Source organism: Procambarus clarkii, chromosome 27, assembly GCF_040958095.1.
Source record: "Procambarus clarkii isolate CNS0578487 chromosome 27, FALCON_Pclarkii_2.0, whole genome shotgun sequence".
NCBI classification, from domain to species: domain Eukaryota; kingdom Metazoa; phylum Arthropoda; class Malacostraca; order Decapoda; family Cambaridae; genus Procambarus; species Procambarus clarkii.
Window position 1 is genome coordinate 40,135,506 of NC_091176.1, and position 25,131 is coordinate 40,160,636.

Consider the following 25,131-nt stretch of genomic DNA (forward strand, 5'->3'; position numbering starts at 1 on the left):
AAATATGGGTCAGGTATCGGATTTGGGATGTTTGCTGTATTTTGAAAACTGCAGGGGCGTTTGGACAAAATGTGACCCACCGCTGCTTTCAGTAATTGGCATATTTTCGGTATAAAAAGTAGAAATTTCAAAATACGAATACACGCAGAGAGCCAGAATTTGGCTCCAAAATATGGCTCCGTTTCGGATTTGGGATGTTTGGGATATTTTGAAAACTGTAGGGGGGTTTGGGCAAAATGTGAACCACCGCTGCTTTCAGTGATTGGCATATTTTCGCATATTTTGGAGCCAAATTCTGGCTCTCTGCCTGTATTCGCAGTTTGAAATTCCGACTTTTTATACTGAAAATATGCCAATTACTGAAAGCAGTGGAGGGTCATTTTTTGCCCTACCCCCCCCCCCCTGCAGTTTTCAAAATATTCCAAACATACCAAATCCAATACCTGAGCCATATTTTGGAGCCAAATTCTGGCTCTCTGCACGTATTCGCAGTTCGAAATTCCGAATTTTTATACCGAAAATATTCCAATTACTAAAAGCGGCAGTGGGTCACATTTTGCCCAAACCCCCTTGCAGTTTTTAAAATATCCCAAATCCGATACCAGAGCCATATTTTGGAGCCAAATTCTGGCTCTCTGCACGTATTCGCAGTTTGAAATTCCGACTTTTTATATAGAAAATATGCCAATTACTGAAAACGGCGATGGGTCACATTTTGCCCAAACCCCCCCTGCAGGTTTCAAAATATCCCAAACATCCCAAATCCGATACCTGAACCATAATTTAGAGCCAAATTCTGGCTCTCTGCACGTATTCGCAGTTTGAAATTACGAAATTTTATATCGAAAATATACCAATTACTAAGAGCTGCGGTGGGTCACATTTTGCTCAAACCCCCCTGCGGTTTTCAAAATATTCAAAACATTCCAAATCCGATACCTGAGATATATTTTGGAGCCAAATTCTGGCTCTCTGCACGTATTCTCAGTTTGAAATTCCGATTTTTTATACCGATAATATGCCAATTACTGAAAGCGGCGGTGGTTCACATTTTGCTCAAACCCCCCCCCCCCCCCCCTGCAGCTTTCAAAATATGCCAAACATCCCAAATCCGATAACTGAACCATGTTTTGGATCCAAATTCTGGCTCTCTGCACGTATTCGCAGTTTGAAATTCCGACTTTTTATACCGAAAATATGCCAATTACTGAAAACGGCGGTGGGTCACATTTTGCCCAAACCCCCCCAGCAGGTTTCAAAATATCCCAAACATCCCAAACCCGATACCTGAGTCATAATTTAGAGCCAAATTCTGGCTCTCTGCACGTATTCGCAGTTTGAAATTCCGAATTTTATACCGAAAATATGCCAATTACTGAAAGTGGCGGTGGGTCACATTTTGCCCAAACCCCCCTGCAGTTTTCAAAATATCCCAAACATCCCAAATCCAAAACCTGAGCAATATTTTGGAGCCAAATTCTGGCTCTCTGCACGTATTCGCAGTTTGAAATTCCGAATTTTTATACCGATAATATGCCAATTACTGAAAGCGGTGGTGGGTCACATTTTGCTCAAACCCCCCTGCAGTTTTTAAAATATCCCAAATATCCCAATTCCGATACCTGAGATATATTTTGGAGCCAAATTCAGGCTCTCTGCCTGTATTCGTAGTTTGAAATTCCGACTTTTTATAAAGAAAATATGCCAGTTACTGAAAGCGGTGGAGTGTCATTTTTTGCCAAAACCCCACCCCACCCACCCCCACCTGCAGTTTTCAAAATATCCCAAACATCCCAAATCCGATACCTGAGCCATATTTTAGAGCCAAATTCTGTCTCTCTGCACGTATTCGCAGTTTGAAATTCCGACCTTTTATGCCGAAAATATGCATATTACTGAAAGCAGCGGTGGGTCACTGTTACGGCCCTATTGGGTCGCAACTGGGTTCTTTCTCTGATGTTCGTAGAGTTTGGGTATCCGGCCCCAAGCTAGTAGTGGCTTTCATGGGGTGTGTTCCGTAACGCAAGTAAATTAAAGGGGAAGGGATAAAACAGCACTAAATTAAATATATAATTACCATCACCAATAAATAAATATATAAATTATCACACGGGGGGTATAAACACTATAATGTACAATATGATCTTCCTCTGAAGATGCGGAGTGTTCCACGGTGCTCTAGAGGAGTAGCCCTGGTCCTCTTCTTGTGGCCTCACGTTGCATCCTTCGATTCTCTCGAGTCTACCCTGGCCACAGGCCAGCCAAATCACAGTTCCACTGGGTGCACCGTCGTGGAGGCCTTCAACCACAAATCCAGCCTGTAGCTGGCAGGTTCCAATCAGTTCCGCTGGTTAGGCCACTCCACGACCGATACTAGGGTTGCGAGCCCTAGGCAGGAGCCTCGTGTGATTCCACAGATCACTCTCCCCACCACAACACCCCAGTGGCTAGTCTTCTCCACCAGTCAGCCCCGAGTACGACAATTCCTCAACTGCCACGTCACAGGCAGGCTAACACAACAGTGTTCATCCGGGGGGGGGGGGGGGGGTGACTCTCAGCTTCTGCAGCAAACACGTGGAGGTACTTAGGTTGCCTTGGGTAGACTGATCCACCGTCCGATTCAGCAGTCCCAGGTCGACTCTGTAATCAGACACGTCATTAGTACTGGTCACACTCTAGGGCACCTCACTCACAGGCTTTTAGACAAACGACCACCCATCCACTCCATAGATGGCGTTGCTGTCTAAGCATCACCTCACCAGAGGTCAGCACCGGCTGTGTTATGAGCTGATCAGGACGGGAAACCAGCCCCTGTGGCCGGTATATCCTGTCCTCACTAGACGGCTTCGTCCATTTGGAGGGGGGTTTCGGGAGCTGACCCACAGATAGCGCGGTCGTCACTGCTCCGTGCTCGGACGCTGGGCTCGGGTCCGTAACAGTCACATTTTGCCCAAACCTCCCTGCAGTTTTCAAAATATCCCAAACATCCCAAATCCGTTACCTGAGCCATATTTTGGAGCCAAATTCTGGCTCTCTGCTCGTATTCGCAGTTTATAATTTCGACTTTTTATATAGAAAATATGCCAATTACTGAAAGCGGCGGTGGGTCACATTTTGCTCAAACCACCTCTGCAGTTTTCAAAATATCCCAAACATCCCAAATCAGATACCTGAGCCATATTTTGGAGCCAAATTCTGGCTTTCTGCCCGTATTCGCAGTTTGAAATTACGACTATTTATAACGGAAATATGCCAATTACTGAAAGCGGCGGTGAGTCACATTTTGCCCAAACCCCCCTGCAGTTTTTAAAATATCCCAAACATCTCAAATCCGATACCTGAGCCATATTTTGGAGCCAAATTCTGGCTCTCTGCCCGTATTCGCAGTTTGAAATTCCGACTTTTTATATCGAAAATATGCCAATTACTGAGAGCGGCGGTGGGTCACATTTTGCTCAAACCCCCCTGCAGTTTTCAAAATATCCCAAACATCCCAAATCCGATACCTGAGCTATATTTTGGAGCCAAATTTTGGCTTTCTGCACGTGTTCGCAGTTTGAAATTCCGACTTTTTATACCGAAAATATGCCAATTACTGAGAGCGGTGGAGGGTCATTTTTTGCCCTACCCCCCCCCCCCCCCCTCCCGCCCCACCTGCAGTTTTCAAAATATTCCAAACATCTCAAATCCGATACCTGAGCCATATTTTGGAGCCAAATTCTGGCTCTCTGCACGTATTCGCAGTTTGAAATTCTGACTTTTTATATTAAAAATATGCCAATTACTGAAAGCGGCGATGGGTCACGATTTTCTCAAGCCCACCTGCAGTTTTCAAAATATCCCAAACATCCCAAATCCGATACCTGAGCCATATGTTGGAGCCAAATGTGGGATATTTGGGTTTGATTCTGATTAATTAATAATTAAAATAGTAAATTAAATTACGAAGGACCACCCGCTTTTAAAGTAAAGAGGGAAACTGAGAATTTCAGATCATTAGATAAAATTCTAGAGAAAACCAGTGACTATGGATATAACTAGAAAGTATGATCATAAGAATAATTAATGGGCTGTATTATTAAAGAAACAAACTTCAAACACCTACATTGGGGGGTTATTACTGGAGGTAAGTACGTCCAGGAATCAGTGTGGTTCGTTCACTAATTCAATTAATAATAATCTAATCCTATAAATAATGCTAAATATAATATTCACATAAAGAAGAACATGAATATGAACATAGTAATGAGTTACAGTAAATCACACACTAATATCAAACATTCTGAATGCATCAAATTGCAAGGAAATGGAAAAAAAGAAATAAGCCTTAGCTTGTAGCAGATTCCTTTAGATAACCATGGAAGTCCTCTTAATCTCCAAGTCTGGTACACTGACGAATGGTACGGTTCAACATGGAGAAGACAGCATGAGGAATTCTTCTCTCGAGCGGCAAGATAAATAACTACCAGTAGCAATTGATTTAACTACTCAATTCATATTCAAAATTATTAATATCTACAGATGGAATTCTAATCACCTGTTATTAGGTGTTATCCCGCTGCTTGACGAACAATCACCCCGCTATTATTAGACCTGTAAATGATGCATCAAATAAAGGGTACTTAGCTGTGGGCACTGTATAAGTATTAAGATTTCCGTAATTTCGCATCCCAGGCTCCGGTGAACCTATCCTGGATTGTGATGCGTTTCAAGCTGGCTGATCACGTGTCGTCAGGAACCAAGTTTAGGGGTCCCTCATTTAACACCAGCACTAGTTGAAGATATTATCTGCAAGGTCGTTCACGCCTCACAGTGGCGGCTTTCATCTGAGGATGAATAACACCTGCCCGATTTGCTGGGCAATGGCGTCCTTTATGAGTACGGTAAGCACAGTTCTGCCTCCTTTCGGCTCTGCACGTGTCCGCGTACTGAGGGGGATGGCGTCCCTCCAACCCACGCCGAGTCGACGTTCATAACACAAATTATTGTCACCAACCTTAATATTCCTCGCATTCGCGCTTGAAACTCTAAAGACTGGACGGGTTTATTATTTAGAGGAACGAAATATTATTATTTACCGATTTAAGAATAGTAAATATATAAGGGAGAGGAATTAATGTCTCCCCATGGCATTCATTGATGACGTTAACTCTATCGCGAGGTAGACGCTATGATTGTAACGCCTATTCTATAACCACCCAATGATTGTAGCTCCTATTCTATAACCACCCAATCCCACTCATATACTTGTCCAACCCGTGCTTGAAACAATCGAGGGACCCCACCTCCACAATGTTACGCGGCAATTGGTTCCACAAATCAACAACCCTGTTACTGAACCAGTATTTACCCAAGTCTTTCCTAAATCTAAACTTATCCAATTTATACCCATTGTTTCGTGTTCTGTCCTGTGTTGATACTTTTAATACCCTATTAATATCCCCCCGGTTATGTCCATTCATCCACTTGTAAACCTCTATCATGTCACCCCTAACTCTTCGCCTTTCCAGTGAATGCAACTTAAGCTTTGTTAATCTTTCTTCATATGAAAGATTTCTAATTTGGGGAATTAACTTAGTCATCCTACGCTGGACACGTTCAAGTGAATTTATATCCATTCTATAATATGGCGACCAAAACTGAACTGCATAATCTAAATGGGGCCTAACTAGAGCAAGATATAGCTGAAGAACCACACCAGGTGTCTTGTTACTAACGCTGCGATTAATAAATCCAAGTGTCCGATTTGCCTTATTACGAACATTTATGCATTGATCCTTTTGTTTTAAATTCTTACTAATCATAACTCCCAGATCCCTTTCGCAATCCGACTTCGCAATCACAACACCATCTAGCTCGTATCTTGTAACTCTATCATCCTTACCTAACCTCAGAACTTTACATTTATCAGCATTAAACTGCATCTGCCAATCCTTTGACCATTTCAAAACCCTATCTAGATCAACTTGAAGTGATAGTGAGTCCTCCTCCGAATTAATTTCCCTACCGATTTTCGTATCATCGGCAAATTTGCAAATGTTGCTACTCAAACCTGAATCTAAATCATTTATATATATTATAAACAACAGAGGTCCCAGGACAGAGCCTTGAGGCACTCCACTTACAACATATTTCCACTCTGACTTGATTCCATTTATACTAACTCTGTTAGTATAAATGACCTCCAACTGGGTCAGTATTACAAAGGCCTCGGCTGTTATTTATTTATTTATTTATATAACTACAAGTTATATTGGGTTTCTGATCAACCCGTCCTCTTAAAACTAACGTCACTTTTGGCTGGTATGCGCGGCACTATGGCCAAATTTGGACGTAATTTGAGATGGAATCTACTCACAAAAGTGACGCACTGTTCCGTTTTCTGTTTGAGTAGTCCGGCTTACTCGGCAAGCTTAGAAGAGGATTCTTTCCATTAACATTTTTCATAACGTTTTGAAACTGAGAATTTCCTGCCCACCTAACCTATCAGAGGACCCTTAACTTATTGTTGTTGAAAAAAAAAAATCCCAAATTTATTTTCATTTTTTTTTCATTTTCAAATTACGTCCATATTCGGCCATACGGGTAAACGGCCAAAAGCGACGCTATTTTTAAGAGGACAGGTGACAAGGAGTACATAGAACTATGTGTTTACATTCTTGTAAAGCTACTAGTACGCTTAGCACTTCGGGCAGGTCCTTAATCTAACAGATATTATTAAGTAGGTAATTTCTAGGAAAATTTATAGGCTAATCTATCAAAATCTATAACAATTTAAACATTTATAGTGTTAATCCTTCGAAGATTTGTGGTAGTGACAGTTGAACAAGTTCTGGCATGATTGTTGTTGCTGTCTTGAACTTTATACAAAGCGGAAAATCATTGATGTGTTTTTGAAGTGAAGTTTCCATATTAGGACACAGTAGGCCAGATGGAGCCACAACAGAGACTCGTACAGTTGAATATTCAATGTTGTTCGTTTAAGTCAATGATTCGTTTAACTATTCTTAAGGATTGTTTTCATATTAACTGTGAGTCCCAGATGTTTAATGGCTGGTACATCATAACTCCTAGGTAATATTGACTTAAATTTACCAGAGGGCCACCATTTGTCCATAGTGCCCTCTACGGCAACAGGAAGCCGGCGGCTTGTCAAAGGTTCCCCTACGGTTCATGAGGAGTTTGTCTATCTGTATTTTGAGCGCGCAAACTGCTGCATTATGAAATTAAAGGTAGTTTAATATGTACACGGTGTCTTGTAGCTAAGGTAAAGGTGGCATATAATGTTTAGCAACAAGTCGCCCTAGATTGTTTAGTGTTAACGACTAGGGCGATGGAGTGGTCATATCAGGATAACAATTGTGCAGATAAATGAGGAAGATAATTGCAGACGAGGAGTCACAATAACGGGGGCTGAAATATGTTGACCAAACCACACGCTAGAAAGTGAAGGGACGACTAGATAATTGTTTATCTAATAGATGGAAGATGTTAATTGTTTGCATCTTGTTTACTCTGCGATGTAAAATGAATTCACCTGTAAATGGTCATTTTTAACTATGTAATCACTAGGCTTCTAACGTTGGTTTAGTGCTCATGGACCATATACTGTACTTAAGAGGTTTTAAACATGTTATTTATATAATTTAGGCCAATAGACAGCTAAATAAATTAATAATACACAGTACTTTTAACTAAGGTTAGCTAAAGGTTTGTTTTAGTGGAAGACCCTAATAAGGTAATGTGTTTCTATGTAACTTTAAAAGAACATTGATGTTTAACCATAGCCTCATGAGTCCAAGACAAAAACGTATTCCGTTAGGCTATTGCAGTCTTAACAGTCTTGCCTACTCGCTATTGTTGTTACAATCTGTAATTAATCTCCATTGCAATTACACCTTTTCCAGTGATTGGTTCCAGTGTTCTTGAAATTCATAATTATATTTTGCTACTCGATTGTATTTGAAATGAACTGTTTATACTTACCCTGGGGCTACATAGCCTTCCCGGTTTGGTGCATTCTTTTGATAATTACTTACTTATACTTGCCCTTAATATATGTAAAAAATATTTTTTCAGGAGTGTGGCACGTGTGGACAAGTGTTGGATCAGAGGAGTCAAGGTAAAGTGCTTATTTAACAACTAGTTCTGGGGAGGAGCGGGTGGAACTAGATGGGCGCAGTCAACTTCACATTCTTGTTACACTTACACTGGTTTGTGCCTCGGAGAGGCTGCAGGATCCAGTAAGTTCAGTAGAACTTTGGTTTCAACTCCTTTTGACCATGTCGTAGCTCAGTCGATTACGGCAGCGTCTGGGATGCTCTCGGACGCAGGTTCGAATCCTCGTCCCGGCCCTTGTGGATTAGTACACTCTTGTTAGCAGGCTGAGAGCTTTTCTTTCCCATAGATTTATTTATAGAAGAGTTAGCAATAAGTCGGCTCGGTTTAGTAACGTATTGTTTTTAGGCCCCATTTATATTACTCAGTTCAGTTTTGATCGCCATGCTAAAGAATGGACATAATTCACTAGAACACGTCAGTTAGGATGACAAAGTTAATCCCGCAAATTAGAAAGCTTCCGTATGAAGAGATGTTGGAAAAACCTTAACGTGACATGATTGAAGTGTACAAGTGGATGAATGGGCATAACAAGGGAGTTATTGATAAGGCTTTAAATGAAGATAAGTTTAGATTTAGGAAATACCTGGGTAAATAATGGTTTGGTAACTGGGTTGTGGAATTGTGGAACAAATTACTGGATTATGTGCAGACGACGAGTCACAATAACGTGGCTGAAGTATGTTGACCAGACCACACACTAGAAGGTGAAGGGACTACGACGTTTCGGTCCGTCCTGGACCATTCTCAAGTCTATTGTGGATCACTGCTGGATCATAATAGGCATAGGAATCTTTGATTGTTTGAAGCTTAGGTTAGACGTATATGAATGTGTGGGTGGATATAAATAGGTGCCACGTGCAGGACAATAGGCCATCTGCAGTTTCTTGACTTACGTTCTACTAGTTTACACTCAGAACGCGACTCTCCAATCAGCTTACATCTGTATCCTCAATTGCTGCTAGGTGATCAAGGGCGAACATTTAACCTTGAATGTTTAATCCAAATCAAATGATGGTGTAGCGAGTAAATCTTATACTCGCTCCATTATCTCATTATCATAATAGCATAACTAATTAGCACTAACTACACAAGCTACAATCCTATCGGTATTTACAGGTAACGGTTTTTCCACCTTCCTATCTTATTGTGAAGTGTAGTCACCGTACATAAGCCAGCGATTTGAGAATAGCGAACAGTACAATTTCGAGTCAAGAATGTAGCACTCAGAGTAGGCAGTTCTAATCGTCTCCAAGACGCTACAGCTTCGAAACAGAACAGGCAGCAGACTAGGACCGCATCCAGCTGCCACGCTCTCCCACATAGAGCTCCGCGACTCCGGCCACACTCAGCTCTCTGCTCTGCTCCAAGCTCCGTCTCAACGTCTACGACACTGCTGTATTCAGGACTAAATAAATATGAAACTCAATAATCACTGTGTACCTAATCTACCCAACAAGCTCGGGTAGATTAGGTAGGTCGAAGGTCGGCCATCTTGGCGCGCAGTTTGAACGCTCCTGGCTGGACTTTTTTTCCACACCTCGCCTGGAGCTCGTCTTTGAATTCAGATGGGTTTTGGGCCAGTGTGTGCTCACTGCAGCTACCCAGGGGCTCACAGCACCGGGGGAGGCCGGAGCCTCCCTAATGGACACCTCCACGAGCAGGGACGCCATGTACGTTGACAGCAAGTCCCAGAGAGGAAAACGTCTGCTGGAAAATGAGTCGGCTGATGCTGCCCCAGAGCGAGATGCTAAGAGAATGCCTTCTCCTTCAGAAGACCTTTCTCATTCCTCGGTACTGGTACTGGTGGTACCTCATTCCTCGTTTGTGGTTGTCCAATCTCAATCTCTCAATCAGCCTATCGCTTTTTCTCGCCTCCAGGTTTCCCCTGGTCGGGCCTCTTCACAAGTAAGAACTAGCAGACGCTCTTGCCTGTCACAGTCACCAACTGTGACTGTGACGAAAACTGCAGGAGCGTTTGGACAAAATGTGACACACCGCCGCTTTCAGTAATTGGCATATTTTCGATATAAAAAGTCGGAATTTCAAACTGCGATTACGTGCAGAGAGCCAGAATTTGGCTCCCAAAATATGGCTCAGGTATTGGACTTGGGATGTTTGGGATATTTTGAAAACTGCAGGGGGGTTTGGACAAAATGTGACCCACCGCGGCTTTCAGTAATTGGCATATTTTCGATATAAAAAGTCGGAATTTTAAACTGCAAATACATGCAGAGAGCCAGAATTTAACTCCAAAATATGGCTCAGGTATTAGATTTGAAATGTTTGGGATATTTTGAAAACTGCAGGGGCGTTTGAACAAAATGTGACACACCGCCGCTTTCAGTAATTGGCATATTTTCTGTATAAAAAGTCGGAATTTCAAACAGCGAATACGTGCAGAGAGCCAGAATTGGGCTCCAAAATATGGCTCAGGTATCGGATTTGGGATGATTGGGATATTTAGAAAACTGCAGGGGGGTTTGGGCAAAATGTGACCCCACAGCCGCTTTCAGTAATTGGCATATTTTTGATATAAAAAGTCGGAATTTCAAACTGCGAATAGGTGCAGAGAGCCAGAATTTGGCTCCAAAATATGGGTCAGGTATCGGATTTGGGATGTTTGGGATATTTTGAAAACTGCAGGAGCGTTTGGACAAAATGTGACCCACCGCCGCTTTCAGTAATTGGTATATTTTCGGTATAAAAAGTCGGAATTTCAAACTGCGAATAGGTGCAGAAAGCCAGAATTTGGCTACAAGATATGGCTCAGGTATTGGATTTGGGATGTTTGGGATATAGTGAAAACTGCAGGGGGGTTTGGGCAAAATGTGACCCACCGCCGCTTTCAGTAATTGGCATATTTTCGATATAAAAAGACGAAATTTTAAACTGCAAATACAAGCAGAGAGCCAGAATTTAACTCCAAAATATGGCTCAGGTATTGGATTTGAAATGTTTGGGATATTTTGAAAACTGCAGGGGCGTTTGAACAAAATGTGACACACCGCCGCTTTCAGTAATTGGCATATTTTCGGTATTAAAAGTAGGAATTTCAAAAAGCGAATACGTGCAGAGAGCCAGAATTGGGCTCCAAAATATGGCTCAGGTACCGGATTTGGGATATTTTGAAAACTGCAGGAGCGTTTGGACAAAATGTGACCCACTGCCGCTTTGAGTAATTGGCATATTTTCGGTATAAAAAGTCGGAATTTCAAACTGCGAATAGGTGCAGAAAGCCAGAATTTGGCTCCCAAAATATGGCTCAGGTATCGGATTTGGGATGATTGGGATATTTAGAAAACTGCAGAGGGTTTGGGCAAAATGTGACCCCACAGCCGCTTTCAGTAATTGGCATATTTTAGATATAAAAAGTCGGAATTTCAAACTGCGAATAGTTGCAGAGAGGCAGAAATTGGCTCCAAAATATGGGTCTTGTATCGGATTTGGGATGTTTGGGATATTTTGAAAACTGCAGGGGGGTTTGGGCAAAATGTGACCCACCGCCGCTCTCAGTAATTGGCATATTTTCGATATAAAAAGTCGGAATTTCAAACTGCGAATAGGTGAAGAGAGCCAGAATTTGGCTCCCAAAATATGGCTCAGGTATCGGATTTGGGATGTTTGGGATATTTTGAAAACTGCAGGGGGGTTTGGGCAAAATGTGACCCACCGCCGCTTTTAGTAATTGGCATATTTTCGGTATAAAAAGTCGGAATTTCAAACTGCGAATAGGTGAAGAGAGCCAGAATTTGGCTCCCAAAATATGGCTCAGGTATCGGATTTGGGATGTTTGGGATATTTTGAAAACTGCAGGGGGGCTTGGGCAAAATTTGACCCACCGCCGCTTTCAGTAATTGGCATATTTTCGATATAAAAAGTCGGAATTTTAAACTGCAAATACATGCAGAGAGCCAGAATTTAACATCAAAATATGGCTCAGGTATTGGATTTTAAATGTTTGGGATATTTTGAAAACTGCAGGGGCGTTTGGACAAAATGTGACACACCGCCGCTTTCAGTAATTGGCATATTTTCGGTATAAAAAGTCGGAATTTCAAACAGCGAATACGAGCAGAGAGCCAGAATTGGGGTACAAAATATGGCTCAGGTATCGGATTTGGGATGATTGGGATATTTAGAAAACTGCAGAGGAGTTTGGACAAAATGTGACCCACCGACGCTTTCAGTAATTGGCATATTTTCGGTATAAAAAGTCGGAATTTAAAACTGCGAATAGGTACAGAAAGCCAGAATTTGGCTCCCAAAATATGGCTCAGGTATTGGATTTAGGATGTTTGGGATATTTTGAAAACTGCAGGGGCGTTTGGACAAAATGTGACCCACCGCCGATTTCAGTAATTGGCATATTTTCGGCATAAAAAGTCGGAATTTCAAACTGCGAATACGTGCAGAGAGCCAGAATTTGGCTCCAAGATATGGCTCAGGTATCGGATTTGGGATGTTTGGGATATTTTGAAAACCGCAGGGGGGTTTGGGCAAAATGTGACCCACCGCCGCTTTCAGTAATTGGCATATTTTCGGTATAAAAAGTCGGAATTTCAAACTGCGAATAGGTGAAGAGAGCCAGAATTTGGCTCCCAAAATATGGCTCAGGTATCGGATTTGGGATGTTTGGGATATTTTGAAAACTACAGGGGGGCTTGGGCAAAATTTGACCCACCGCCGCTTTCAGTAATTGGCATATTTTCGATATAAAAAGTCGGAATTTTAAACTGCAAATACATGCAGAGAGCCAGAATTTAACTCCAAAATATGGCTCAGGTATTGGATTTGAAATGTTTGGGATATTTTGAAAACTGCAGGGGCGTTTGGACAAAATGTGACACACCGCCGCTTTCAGTAATTGGCATATTTTCTGTATAAAAAGTCGGAATTTCAAACAGCGAATACGTGCAGAGAGCCAGAATTGGGCTCCAAAATATGGCTCAGGTATCGGATTTGGGATGATTGGGATATTTAGAAAACTGCAGGGGGGTTTGGGCAAAATGTGACCCAACAGCCGCTTTCAGTAATTGGCATATTTTAGATATAAAAAGTCGGAATTTCACACTGCGAATAGGTGCAGAGAGCCAGAATTTGGATTCCAAAATATGGCTCGGGTTTTGGATTTGGGATGTTTGGGATATTTTGAAAACTGCAGGGGCGTTTGGACAAAATGTGACCCACCGCCGCTTTCAGTAATTAGCATATTTTCGGTATAAAAATTCGGAATTTTAAACTGCGAATAGGTGCAGAAAGCCAAAATTTGGCTCCCAAAATATGGCTCAGGTATCGGATTTGGGATGTTTGGGATATTTTGAAAACTGCAGGGGGGTTTGGGCAAAATGTGACCCACCGCCGCTTTCAGTAATTAGCATATATTCGATATAAAAAGTCGGAATTTTAAACTGCAAATACATGCAGAGAGCCAGAATTTAACTCCAAAATATGGCTCAGGTATTGGATTTGAAATGTTTGGAATATTTTGAAAACTGCAGGGGCGTTTGGAGAAAATGTGACACACCGCCGCTTTCAGTAATTGGCATATTTTTGGTATAAAAAGTAGGAATTTGAAACTGCGAATAGGTGAAGAGAGCCAGAATTTGGCTCCCAAAATATGGCTCAGGTATCGGATTTGGGATGTTTGGGATATTTTGAAAACTGCAGGGGGGTTTGGGCAAAATGTGACCCACCGCCGCTCTCAGTAATTGGCATATTTTCGATATAAAAAGTCGGAATTTTAAACTTCGAATAGGTGCAGAAAGCGAGAATTTGGCTTCCAAAATATGGCTCAGGTATTGGATTTGGGATGTTTGGGATATTTTGAAAACTGCAGGGGCATTTGGACAAAATGTTACCCACGGCTGCTTTCAGTAACTGGCATATTTTCGGTATAAAAAGTCGGAATTTCAAATTGCGAATACGTGCAGAGAGCCAGAATTTGGCTCCAAGATATGGCTCAGGTATCGGATTTGGGATGTTTGGGATATTTTGAAAACTGCAGGGGGGTTTGGGCAAAATGTGACCCACCGCCGCTTTCATTAATTGGCATATTTTCGGTATAAAAAGTCGGAATTTCAAACTGCGAATAGGTGAAGAGAGCCAGAATTTAGCTCCCAAAATATGGCTCAGGTATCGGATTTGGGATGTTTGGGATATTTTGAAAACTGCAAGGGGGCTTGGGCAAAATTTGACCCACCGCCGCTTTCAGTAACTGGCATATTTTCAGTATAAAAAGTCGGAATTTCAAACAGCGAATACCTGCAGAGAGCCAGAATTGGGCTCCAAAATATGGCTCAGGTATCGGATTTGGGATGATTGGGATATTTAGAAAACTGCAGAGGGGTTTGGGCAAAATGTGACCCCACAGCCGCTTTCAGTAATTGGCATATTTTAGATATAAAAAGTCGGAATTTCAAACTGCGAATAGGTGCAGAAAGCCAGAATTTGGCTTCCAAAATATGGCTCAGGTATTGGATTTGGGATGTTTGGAATATTTTGAAAACTGCAGGGGCGTTTGGACAAAATGTGACCCACCGCCGCTTTAAGTAATTGGCATATTTTCGGTATAAAAAGTCGGAATTTCAAACTGCGAATAGGTGAAGAGAGCCAGAATTTGGCGCCCAAAATATGGCTCAGGTATCGGATTTGGGATGTTTGGGATATTTTGAAAACTGCAGGGGGGTTTGGGCAAAATGTGACCCACCGCCGCTTTCATTAATTGGCATATTTTCGGTATAAAAAGTCGGAATTTCAAACTGCGAATAGGTGAAGAGAGCCAGAATTTAGCTCCCAAAATATGGCTCAGGTATCGGATTTGGGATGTTTGGGATATTTTGAAAACTGCTAGGGGGCTTGGGCAAAATTTGACCCACCGCCGCTTTCAGTAACTGGCATATTTTCAGTATAAAAAGTCGGAATTTCAAACAGCGAATACCTGCAGAGAGCCAGAATTGGGCTCCAAAATATGGCTCAGGTATCGGATTTGGGATGATTGGGATATTTAGAAAACTGCAGAGGGGTTTGGGCAAAATGTGACCCCACAGCCGCTTTCAGTAATTGGCATATTTTAGATATAAAAAGTCGGAATTTCAAACTGCGAATAGGTGCAGAAAGCCAGAATTTGGCTTCCAAAATATGGCTCAGGTATTGGATTTGGGATGTTTGGAATATTTTGAAAACTGCAGGGGCGTTTGGACAAAATGTGACCCACCGCCGCTTTAAGCATATTTTCGGTATAAAAAGTCGGAATTTCAAACTGCGAATAGGTGAAGAGAGCCAGAATTTGGCGCCCAAAATATGGCTCAGGTATCGGATTTGGGATGTTTGGGATATTTTGAAAACTGCAGGGGGGCTTGGGCAAAATGTGACCCACCGCCGCTTTCAGTAATTGGCATATTTTCGATATAAAAAGTCGGAATTTTAAACTGCAAATACATGCAGAGAGCCAGAATTTAACTCCAAAATATGGCTCAGGTATTGGATTTGAAATGTTTGGGATATTTTGAAAACTGCAGGGGCGTTTGGACAAAATGTGACCCACCGCTGCTTTCAGTAATTGGCATTTTTCGGTATAAAAAGTCGGAATTTCAAACTGCGAATAGGTGCAGAGAGACAGAATTTGGCTCCCAAAATATGGCTCAGGTATTGGATTTGGGATGTTTGGGATATTTTGAAAACTGCAGGGGCGTTTGGACAAAATGTGACCCACCGCCGCTTTCAGTAATTGGCATATTTTCGGTATAAAAAGTCGGAATTTCAAACAGCGAATACGTGCAGAGAGCCAGAATTGGGCTCCAAAATATGGCTCAGGTATCGGATTTGGGATGATTGGGATATTTAGAAAACTGCAGGGGGGTTTGGGCAAAATGTGACCCTACAGCCGCTTTCAGTAATTGGCATATTTTAGATATAAAAAGTCGGAATTTCAAACTGCGAATAGGTGCAGAGAACCAGAATTTGGCTCCAAAATATGGGTCAGGTATCGGATTTGGGATGTTTGGGATATTTTGAAAACTGCAGGGGCGTTTGGACAAAAAGTGACACACCGCCGCTTTCAGTAATTGGCATATTTTCGGTATAAAAAGTCGGAATTTCAAACTGCGAATAGGTGCAGAAAGCCAGAATTTGGCTACAAAAATATGGCTCAGGTATTGGATTTGGGATGTTTGGGATATTTTGAAAACTGCAGGGGCGTTTGGACAAAATGTGACCCACCGCCGCTTTCAGTAATTGGCATATTTTCGGTATAAAAAGTCGGAATTTCAAACTGCGAATAGATGAAGAGAGCCAGAATTTGGCGCCCAAAATATGGGTCAGGTATCGGATTTGGGATGTTTGGGATATTTTGAAATTTGCAGGGGGGCTTGGGCAAAATGTGACCCACCGCCGCTTTCAGTAATTGGCATATTTTCGATATAAAAAGTCGGAATTTCAAACTGCGAATAGGTGAAGAGAGCCAGAATTTGGCTCCCAAAATATGGCTCAGGTATCGGATTTGGGATGTTTGGGATATTTTGAAAACTGCAGGGGGGTTTGGGCAAAATGTGACCCACCGCCGCTTTTAGTAATTGGCATATTTTCGGTATAAAAAGTCGGAATTTCAAACTGCGAATAGGTGAAGAGAGCCAGAATTTGGCTCCCAAAATATGGCTCAGGTATCGGATTTGGGATGTTTGGGATATTTTGAAAACTGCAGGGGGGCTTGGGCAAAATTTGACCCACCGCCGCTTTCAGTAATTGGCATATTTTCGATATAAAAAGTCGGAATTTTAAACTGCAAATACATGCAGAGAGCCAGAATTTAACATCAAAATATGGCTCAGGTATTGGATTTTAAATGTTTGGGATATTTTGAAAACTGCAGGGGCGTTTGGACAAAATGTGACACACCGCCGCTTTCAGTAATTGGCATATTTTCGGTATAAAAAGTCGGAATTTCAAACAGCGAATACGAGCAGAGAGCCAGAATTGGGGTACAAAATATGGCTCAGGTATCGGATTTGGGATGATTGGGATATTTAGAAAACTGCAGGGGGGTTTGGGCAAAATGTGACCCACCGCCGCTTTCATTAATTGGCATATTTTCGGTATAAAAAGTCGGAATTTCAAACTGCGAATAGGTGAAGAGAGCCAGAATTTAGCTCCCAAAATATGGCTCAGGTATCGGATTTGGGATGTTTGGGATATTTTGAAAACTGCAAGGGGGCTTGGGCAAAATTTGACCCACCGCCGCTTTCAGTAACTGGCATATTTTCAGTATAAAAAGTCGGAATTTCAAACAGCGAATACCTGCAGAGAGCCAGAATTGGGCTCCAAAATATGGCTCAGGTATCGGATTTGGGATGATTGGGATATTTAGAAAACTGCAGAGGGGTTTGGGCAAAATGTGACCCCACAGCCGCTTTCAGTAATTGGCATATTTTAGATATAAAAAGTCGGAATTTCAAACTGCGAATAGGTGCAGAAAGCCAGAATTTGGCTTCCAAAATATGGCTCAGGTATTGGATTTGGGATGTTTGGAATATTTTGAAAACTGCAGGGGCGTTTGGACAAAATGTGACCCACCGCCGCTTTAAGTAATTGGCATATTTTCGGTATAAAAAGTCGGAATTTCAAACTGCGAATAGGTGAAGAGAGCCAGAATTTGGCGCCCAAAATATGGCTCAGGTATCGGATTTGGGATGTTTGGGATATTTTGAAAACTGCAGGGGGGTTTGGGCAAAATGTGACCCACCGCCGCTTTCATTAATTGGCATATTTTCGGTATAAAAAGTCGGAATTTCAAACTGCGAATAGGTGAAGAGAGCCAGAATTTAGCTCCCAAAATATGGCTCAGGTATCGGATTTGGGATGTTTGGGATATTTTGAAAACTGCTAGGGGGCTTGGGCAAAATTTGACCCACCGCCGCTTTCAGTAACTGGCATATTTTCAGTATAAAAAGTCGGAATTTCAAACAGCGAATACCTGCAGAGAGCCAGAATTGGGCTCCAAAATATGGCTCAGGTATCGGATTTGGGATGATTGGGATATTTAGAAAACTGCAGAGGGGTTTGGGCAAAATGTGACCCCACAGCCGCTTTCAGTAATTGGCATATTTTAGATATAAAAAGTCGGAATTTCAAACTGCGAATAGGTGCAGAAAGCCAGAATTTGGCTTCCAAAATATGGCTCAGGTATTGGATTTGGGATGTTTGGAATATTTTGAAAACTGCAGGGGCGTTTGGACAAAATGTGACCCACCGCCGCTTTAAGCATATTTTCGGTATAAAAAGTCGGAATTTCAAACTGCGAATAGGTGAAGAGAGCCAGAATTTGGCGCCCAAAATATGGCTCAGGTATCGGATTTGGGATGTTTGGGATATTTTGAAAACTGCAGGGGGGCTTGGGCAAAATGTGACCCACCGCCGCTTTCAGTAATTGGCATATTTTCGATATAAAAAGTCGGAATTTTAAACTGCAAATACATGCAGAGAGCCAGAATTTAACTCCAAAATATGGCTCAGGTATTGGATTTGAAATGTTTGGGATATTTTGAAAACTGCAGGGGCGTTTGGACAAAATGTGACCCACCGCTGCTTTCAGTAATTGGCATTTTTCGGTATAAAAAGTCGGAATTTCAAACTGCGAATAGGTGCAGAGAGACAGAATTTGGCTCCCAAAATATGGCTCAGGTATTGGATTTGGGATGTTTGGGATATTTTGAAAACTGCAGGGGCGTTTGGACAAAATGTGACCCACCGCCGCTTTCAGTAATTGGCATATTTTCGGTATAAAAAGTCGGAATTTCAAACAGCGAATACGTGCAGAGAGCCAGAATTGGGCTCCAAAATATGGCTCAGGTATCGGATTTGGGATGATTGGGATATTTAGAAAACTGCAGGGGGGTTTGGGCAAAATGTGACCCTACAGCCGCTTTCAGTAATTGGCATATTTTAGATATAAAAAGTCGGAATTTCAAACTGCGAATAGGTGCAGAGAACCAGAATTTGGCTCCAAAATATGGGTCAGGTATCGGATTTGGGATGTTTGGGATATTTTGAAAACTGCAGGGGCGTTTGGACAAAAAGTGACACACCGCCGCTTTCAGTAATTGGCATATTTTCGGTATAAAAAGTCGGAATTTCAAACTGCGAATAGGTGCAGAAAGCCAGAATTTGGCTACAAAAATATGGCTCAGGTATTGGATTTGGGATGTTTGGGATATTTTGAAAACTGCAGGGGCGTTTGGACAAAATGTGACCCACCGCCGCTTTCAGTAATTGGCATATTTTCGGTATAAAAAGTCGGAATTTCAAACTGCGAATAGATGAAGAGAGCCAGAATTTGGCGCCCAAAATATGGGTCAGGTATCGGATTTGGGATGTTTGGGATATTTTGAAATTTGCAGGGGGGCTTGGGCAAAATGTGACCCACCGCCGCTTTCAGTAATTGGCATATTTTCGATATAAAAAGTCGGAATTTCAAACTGCGAATAGGTGAAGAGAGCCAGAATTTGGCTCCCAAAATATGGCTCAGGTATCGGATTTGGGATGTTTGGGATATTTTGAAAACTGCAGGGGGGTTTGGGCAAAATGTGACCCACCGCCGCTTTTAGTAATTGGCATATTTTCGGTATAAAAAGTCGGAATTTCAAACTGCGAATAGGTGAAGAGAGCCAGAATTTGGCTCCCAAAATATGGCTCAGGTATCGGATTTGGGATGTTTGGGATATTTTGAAAACTGCAGGGGGGCTTGGGCAAAATTTGACCCACCGCCGCTTTCAGTAATTGGCATATTTTCGATATAAAAAGTCGGAATTTTAAACTGCAAATACATGCAGAGAGCCAGAATTTAACATCAAAATATGGCTCAGGTATTGGATTTTAAATGTTTGGGATATTTTGAAAACTGCAGGGGCGTTTGGACAAAATGTGACACACCGCCGCTTTCAGTAATTGGCATATTTTCGGTATAAAAAGTCGGAATTTCAAACAGCGAATACGAGCAGAGAGCCAGAATTGGGGTACAAAATATGGCTCAGGTATCGGATTTGGGATGATTGGGATATTTAGAAAACTGCAGAGGAGTTTGGACAAAATGTGACCCACCGACGCTTTCAGTAATTGGCATATTTTCGGTATAAAAAGTCGGAATTTAAAACTGCGAATAGGTACAGAAAGCCAGAATTTGGCTCCCAAAATATGGCTCAGGTATTGGATTTAGGATGTTTGGGATATTTTGAAAACTGCAGGGGCGTTTGGACAAAATGTGACCCACCGCCGATTTCAGTAATTGGCATATTTTCGGCATAAAAAGTCGGAATTTCAAACTGCGAATACGTGCAGAGAGCCAGAATTTGGCTCCAAGATATGGCTCAGGTATCGGATTTGGGATGTTTGGGATATTTTGAAAACCGCAGGGGGGTTTGGGCAAAATGTGACCCACCGCCGCTTTCAGTAATTGGCATATTTTCGGTATAAAAAGTCGGAATTTCAAACTGCGAATAGGTGAAGAGAGCCAGAATTTGGCTGCCAAAATATGGCTCAGGTATCGGATTTGGGATGTTTGGGATATTTTGAAAACTACAGGGGGGCTTGGGCAAAATTTGACCCACCGCCGCTTTCAGTAATTGGCATATTTTCGATATAAAAAGTCGGAATTTTAAACTGCAAATACATGCAGAGAGCCAGAATTTAACTCCAAAATATGGCTCAGGTATTGGATTTGAAATGTTTGGGATATTTTGAAAACTGCAGGGGCGTTTGGACAAAATGTGACACACCGCCGCTTTCAGTAATTGGCATATTTTCTGTATAAAAAGTCGGAATTTCAAACAGCGAATACGTGCAGAGAGCCAGAATTGGGCTCCAAAATATGGCTCAGGTATCGGATTTGGGATGATTGGGATATTTAGAAAACTGCAGGGGGGTTTGGGCAAAATGTGACCCAACAGCCGCTTTCAGTAATTGGCATATTTTAGATATAAAAAGTCGGAATTTCACACTGCGAATAGGTGCAGAGAGCCAGAATTTGGATTCCAAAATATGGGTCAGGTATCGGATTTGGGATGTTTGGGATATTTTGAAAACTGCAGGAGCGTTTGGACAAAATGTGACCCACCGCCGCTTTCAGTAATTGGCATATTTTCAGTATAAAAAGTCGGAATTTCAAATTGCGAATAGGTGCAGAAAGCCAGAATTTGGCTCCCAAAATATGGCTCGGGTTTTGGATTTGGGATGTTTGGGATATTTTGAAAACTGCAGGGGCGTTTGGACAAAATGTGACCCACCGCCGCTTTCAGTAATTAGCATATTTTCGGTATAAAAATTCGGAATTTTAAACTGCGAATAGGTGCAGAAAGCCAAAATTTGGCTCCCAAAATATGGCTCAGGTATCGGATTTGGGATGTTTGGGATATTTTGAAAACTGCAGGGGGGTTTGGGCAAAATGTGACCCACCGCCGCTTTCAGTAATTAGCATATATTCGATATAAAAAGTCGGAATTTTAAACTGCAAATACATGCAGAGAGCCAGAATTTAACTCCAAAATATGGCTCAGGTATTGGATTTGAAATGTTTGGAATATTTTGAAAACTGCAGGGGCGTTTGGAGAAAATGTGACACACCGCCGCTTTCAGTAATTGGCATATTTTTGGTATAAAAAGTAGGAATTTGAAACTGCGAATAGGTGAAGAGAGCCAGAATTTGGCTCCCAAAATATGGCTCAGGTATCGGATTTGGGATGTTTGGGATATTTTGAAAACTGCAGGGGGGTTTGGGCAAAATGTGACCCACCGCCGCTCTCAGTAATTGGCATATTTTCGATATAAAAAGTCGGAATTTTAAACTTCGAATAGGTGCAGAAAGCGAGAATTTGGCTTCCAAAATATGGCTCAGGTATTGGATTTGGGATGTTTGGGATATTTTGAAAACTGCAGGGGCATTTGGACAAAATGTTACCCACGGCTGCTTTCAGTAACTGGCATATTTTCGGTATAAAAAGTCGGAATTTCAAACTGCGAATACGTGCAGAGAGCCAGAATTTGGCTCCAAGATATGGCTCAGGTATCGGATTTGGGATGTTTGGGATATTTTGAAAACTGCAGGGGGGTTTGGGCAAAATGTGACCCACCGCCGCTTTCATTAATTGGCATATTTTCGGTATAAAAAGTCGGAATTTCAAACTGCGAATAGGTGAAGAGAGCCAGAATTTAGCTCCCAAAATATGGCTCAGGTATCGGATTTGGGATGTTTGGGATATTTTGAAAACTGCAAGGGGGCTTGGGCAAAATTTGACCCACCGCCGCTTTCAGTAACTGGCATATTTTCAGTATAAAAAGTCGGAATTTCAAACAGCGAATACCTGCAGAGAGCCAGAATTGGGCTCCAAAATATGGCTCAGGTATCGGATTTGGGATGATTGGGATATTTAGAAAACTGCAGAGGGGTTTGGGCAAAATGTGACCCCACAGCCGCTTTCAGTAATTGGCATATTTTAGATATAAAAAGTCGGAATTTCAAACTGCGAATAGGTGCAGAAAGCCAGAATTTGGCTTCCAAAATATGGCTCAGGTATTGGATTTGGGATGTTTGGAATATTTTGAAAACTGCAGGGGCGTTTGGACAAAATGTGACCCACCGCCGCTTTAAGTAATTGGCATATTTTCGGTATAAAAAGTCGGAATTTCAAACTGCGAATAGGTGAAGAGAGCCAGAATTTGGCGCCCAAAATATGGCTCAGGTATCGGATTTGGGATGTTTGGGATATTTTGAAAACTGCAGGGGGGCTTGGGCAAAATGTGACCCACCGCCGCTTTCAGTAATTGGCATATTTTCGATATAAAAAGTCGGAATTTTAAACTGCAAATACATGCAGAGAGCCAGAATTTAACTCCAAAATATGGCTCAGGTATTGGATTTGAAATGTTTGGGATATTTTGAAAACTGCAGGGGCGTTTGGACAAAATGTGACCCACCGCTGCTTTCAGTAATTGGCATTTTTCGGTATAAAAAGTCGGAATTTCAAACTGCGAATAGGTGCAGAGAGCCAGAATTTGGCTCCCAAAATATGGCTCAGGTATTGGATTTGGGATGTTTGGGATATTTTGAAAACTGCAGGGGCGTTTGGACAAAATGTGACCCACCGCCGCTTTCAGTAATTGGCATATTTTCGGTATAAAAAGTCGGAATTTCAAACAGCGAATACGTGCAGAGAGCCAGAATTGGGCTCCAAAATATGGCTCAGGTATCGTATTTGGGATGATTGGGATATTTAGAAAACTGCAGAGGGTTTGGGCAAAATGTGACCCCACAGCCGCTTTCAGTAATTGGCATATTTTAGATATAAAAAATGGGAATTTCAAACTGCGAATAGGTGCAGAGAGAAAGAATTTGGCTCCAAAATATGGGTCAGGTATCGGATTTGGGATGTTTGGGATATTTTGAAAACTGCAGGACCGTTTGGACAAAATGTGACTCACCGCCGCTTTCAGTAATTGGCATATTTTCGGTATAAAAAGTCGGAATTTCAAACTGCGAATAGGTGCAGAGCCAGAATTTGGCTCCAAAATATTGGTCAGGTATCGGATTTGGGATGTTTGTGATATTTTGAAAACTGCAGGAGCGTATGGACAAAATGTGACCCACCGCCGCTCTCAGTAATTGGCCAATTTTCGGTATAAAAAGTCGGAATTTCAAACTGCGAATAGGTGCAGAAAGCCAGAATTTGGCTTCCAAAATATGGCTCAGGTATTGTATTTGGGATGTTTGGGATATTTTTAAAACTGCAGGGGCGTTTGGACAAAATGTGACACACCGCCGCTTTAAGTAATTGGCATATTTTCGGTATAAAAACTCGGAATTTCAAACTGCGATTACGTGCAGAGAGCCAGAACTTGGCTCCCCAAAAATGGCTCAGGTATCGGATTTGGGATGTTTTGGATATTTTGAAAACTGCAGGGGGGTTTGGGCAAAATGTGACCCATCGCCGCATTCAGTAATTGGCATATTGTCGGTATAAAAAGTAGGAATTTCAAGCTGCGAATAGGTGAAGAGAGCCAGAATTTAGCTCCCAAAATATGGCTCAGGTATCGGATTTGGGATGTTTGGAATATTTTGAAAACTGCAGGGGGGCTTGGGCAAAATGTGACCCACCGCCGCTTTCAGTAATTGGCATATTTTCGATATAAAAAGTCGGAATTTTAAACTGCGAATAGGTGCAGAAAGCCAGAATTTGGCTCCCAAAATATGGCTCAGGTATTGGATTTGGGATGTTTGGGATATTTTGAAAACTGCAGGGGCGTTTGGACAAAATGTTACCCACCGCTGCTTTCAGTAACTGGCATATTTTCGGTATAAAAAGTCGGAATTTCAAACAGCGAATACGTGCAGAGAGCCAGAATTGGGCTCCAAAATATGGCTCAGGTATCGGATTTGGGATGTTTGGGATTTTTGAAAACTGCAGGGGGGTTTGGGCAAAATGTGACCCACCGCCGCTTTCAGTAATTGGCATATTTTCGATACAAAAAGTCGGAATATCAAACTGCGAATACGTGCAGAGAGCCAGAATCTGGCTCCAAGATATGGCTCAGGTATCGGATTTGGGATGTTTGGGATTTTTGAAAACTGCAGGGGGGTTTGGGCAAAATGTGACCCACCGCCGCTTTCAGTAATTGGCATATTTTCGATATAAAAAGTCGGAATTTTAAACTGCAAATACACGCAGAGAGCCAGAATTTAACTCCAAAATATGGCTCAGGTATTGGATTTGAAATGTTTGGGATATTTTGAAAACTGCAGGGGCGTTTAGACAAAATGTGACCCACCGCCGCTTTCAGTAATTGGCATATTTTCGATATAAAAAGTCGGAATTTCAAACTGCGAATAGGTGAAGAGAGCCAGAATTTGGCTCCCAAAATATGGCTCAGGTATCGGATTTGGGATGTTTGGGATATTTTGAAAACTGCAGGACCGTTTGGACAAAATGTGACTCACCGCGGCTTTCAGTAATTGCATATTTTCGGTATAAA

At 41.9% G+C, this 25,131-nt stretch overlaps 1 protein-coding gene across 1 annotated transcript in view; it reads left to right on the forward strand.

Annotated features, from left to right (window-relative positions):
- LOC123751417 (baculoviral IAP repeat-containing protein 2-like) overlaps positions 1-25,131 on the forward strand; it is a 229,286-nt gene that overhangs the window by 93,052 nt on the left and 111,103 nt on the right. The window contains exon 7 of the mRNA XM_069332187.1: positions 8,080-8,122. Within this exon, the coding sequence (XP_069188288.1) occupies positions 8,080-8,122 (43 nt within the window). The remainder of the gene's footprint in view (positions 1-8,079; positions 8,123-25,131) is intronic.